Below are 2879 nucleotides of genomic sequence, written 5' to 3' on the forward strand. Positions count from 1 at the left end.
GGCGCTGAGCCTTTCTTTTTTTTTTTTTTGTTCAGCATGTTTTAATCATAAATATATAGCAGCTCACTGCCATTTCATTACGACAGAAATGCAAAAAACCTCTTACTTTCAAAATGAACTATTCCATCAATCTGGTCAATAAATCCATTCATACGTCCTTCTGTTATCATTTGAGATGCTATCTTTTCTGCCTACAAAAAAACAAACAAAAACTCTCAGAAACTTTAATTATTATCTAACAGTCATTCACATAAAGATAAGTGAAAGCTTTTGGCTTAAATACATATCACAAAACTTTACATGTGTGTTCATCTACCATTCACTAGAACAAATCTTGTAAATCTAGATATTTCCCCAATTATTTCTGGGCACAACCCATTATTTTAAGTCAATTGGCATCTATTTTCCTTGTGAAAAAAAATTTTTTTGAGATAAAGTCTCACTATGTCGCCCTCAGTAGAGTACCATAGTATCACAGCTCACAGCTCATAGCAAACTCTTGGGATTAAGCGATTCTCTTGCCTCAGCCTCCCAAGTAACTGGGACTACAGGTGCTTGCCTGCCACAACACCTGGCTATTTTTTGTTGCAGTTGTCATTGTTGTTTTCACTGGCCCAGGCTGGGTTCGACCCCACCAGCCTCAGTGTTTGTGACCAGCGCCCTACCCACTGAGCTAGGGGTGCCGCCCAAGGCTCTGTTTCAAAAGAAAAATGAAATGAACAACAAAAGGATATTTGCTTTCCTTAGTCTGAGCAAGAGATCATACTTCAAAGCCAAGAGGAATTTTTTTTTCTTTTTTTTTTTGAGTAGCTGGGATGAAAGGTACATATCACCATACCTGGCTAATTTTTCTATTTTTCTAGAGACAGGGTCTCACTCTTGTTTGCTAATTTTGAACTCCTGACCTCAAGTAATTCTCCTGGCCTCAGCCTCCCAGAATGTGAGGACTACAGATGGGAGCCACCATGCCCAGTCAGGAAAGCATCTTTTGATGGTAACTGAAACCTTGGTTCCCAAATTGTTCTTGAATGTGTACAAGTAAAGGAAGGAACTGTAAAAAAATTCTAAACTAAAACTTCACTGCCAGATAAAAGGGATGGCTTTAAGGTTTGCAAGTTTGGTAAAAGTAAGGTTGATTGCTTACTTTTAACATTATTTAAAATTAAGAGAATGTTTTGTAAATGATAATCTGAAATGCTGTCTTCTCTATATATTATTGGTAATTTATGGAAATTTATACATAAGTAACCAACCCCAAGACTAAGAATGAAATTAAATTCCATAGTAAGTCAGTCAACTTAAGGTAAGTCAAGTAACTCAAAGAATTACTGAACCATTACCAAAGTCATTCTCTCAAAGAGATGAAATATTTAACTTTACCCTTTGAGTTAATCTAGGGCAGAAAAAAAGAAGTAAAGCAAGTGTCAAAATCTTAAATTACGACCGGGCACCCATAGGTCAGTGGTTAGCACGCCAGCCACATATACGGAGGCAGGCGGGTTCAAACCCAGCCTCAGCCTACCAAACAGCAATGACAACCACAACAAAAAAAATAGCCAGGCATGTGGCGGGCACCTGTAGTCCCAGCTACTTGGGAGGCTGAGGCAAGAGAATCGCTTAAGCCCAAGAGTTGGAGGTTGCTGTGAGCTGTGACGCCACAAGACTCTACCAAGGGTGGCATAATGAGACTCTGTCTCAAAAAAAAAAAAAAAATCTTAGTCAGCAATCAGAAACCACTATGAAGTGGATTTAAACAGACACTAAACAAAGATATTTTCACAAAATGGGTGTCATAACCTGAAACTTGAAGATTTTCATTCTAGTTTACTTTATCACAAAACATAACTTAAAAAGCCCAAAACACTAGAACAATTCCATTACAAAAGTTTATTTCCATTTAAATGAGGCTTTTACGTGTAATTTTTGTGGCAGCTGCTAACATTCATCAATTACATATTTCTCTTCCTCACTTCACTAGTTTTGTCTCCTTACTTCCTTTCTATGCATTGGAATCAAGAAAATACCTTAGCTGCCGGGATCTCTAAAAGAGCTCCAAGTTCTTCAAAGGTAATATTATTATATAATTTGCTTGCAGACAACAAATTGTGTTCAATAACAGCTCTGTCCAGGATGCTGGAACCTTAAGTAAACATAAATAAGACAGTTGTTAAGTATGAAACTAGTTTTACACTCTAACAGCGGTTCTCACAACCTGTGGGTCATGACCCCTTTGAGAGTCGAACAACCCTTTCACAGAGGTCACCTAAGACCATCCTGCATACCAGATATTTACATTACGATTCACAACAGTAGCACAGTTACAGTTATGAAGTAGCAACAAAAATAATTTTATGGTTGTACGTCACCACAACATGAGGAACTGTATTAAAGGGTCGTGGCATTAGGAAGGTTGAGAACCACTGCTCTAAAAAGATACATTTTTTCCTGAGAATTTCTAGACATGTAATAATTAAAATCATCTTTATTTTTCTGATCAAAATGTTTTAAGTACTAGAAAACACAGCAAGACCACATCTCCATAAAAAATTTTTTAAAAAAATTAGCTGGGCATGGTGGCATGTGTCTAGTCCCAGCTACTTGGGAGGCTAAAGGCAGGAGGATCACATGAACCTAGAAGCTTGAGGCAGCAATGACCTATGACTATGCCACTAAACTCCAGCTTGGGCAACTGAGCAAGATCCTGTCTCTAAAACAAAACTGAAGGCTTGTGGTGGCTCACATCTATAATCCCAGCACTTGGGAGGCTGAGGTGGGTGGATTGCCTGAGCTCACAGGTTCAAGAACAGCCTGAGTCAGAGAGAGACCCCATTTCTAAAAAAACAGCCAGGTGTTGTGGTGGGCTCTTGTAGTCCCAGATA

At 38.5% G+C, this 2879-nt stretch overlaps 1 protein-coding gene across 1 annotated transcript in view; it reads right to left on the minus strand.

Moving 5' to 3' along the window:
* Positions 1 to 2879, minus strand: part of COPS4 (COP9 signalosome subunit 4) — a 48001-nt gene that overhangs the window by 10997 nt on the left and 34125 nt on the right. The window contains exons 8-9 of the mRNA XM_003790038.3: positions 2025 to 2140; positions 107 to 191 (exon numbers count right to left, since the gene is read on the minus strand). Coding sequence (XP_003790086.1) covers positions 107 to 191; positions 2025 to 2140 — 201 coding nt within the window. The remainder of the gene's footprint in view (positions 1 to 106; positions 192 to 2024; positions 2141 to 2879) is intronic.

This window comes from Otolemur garnettii, unplaced genomic scaffold, assembly GCF_000181295.1.
Source record: "Otolemur garnettii isolate 467f Iridium unplaced genomic scaffold, OtoGar3 scaffold00039, whole genome shotgun sequence".
NCBI classification, from domain to species: Eukaryota; Metazoa; Chordata; class Mammalia; order Primates; family Galagidae; genus Otolemur; species Otolemur garnettii.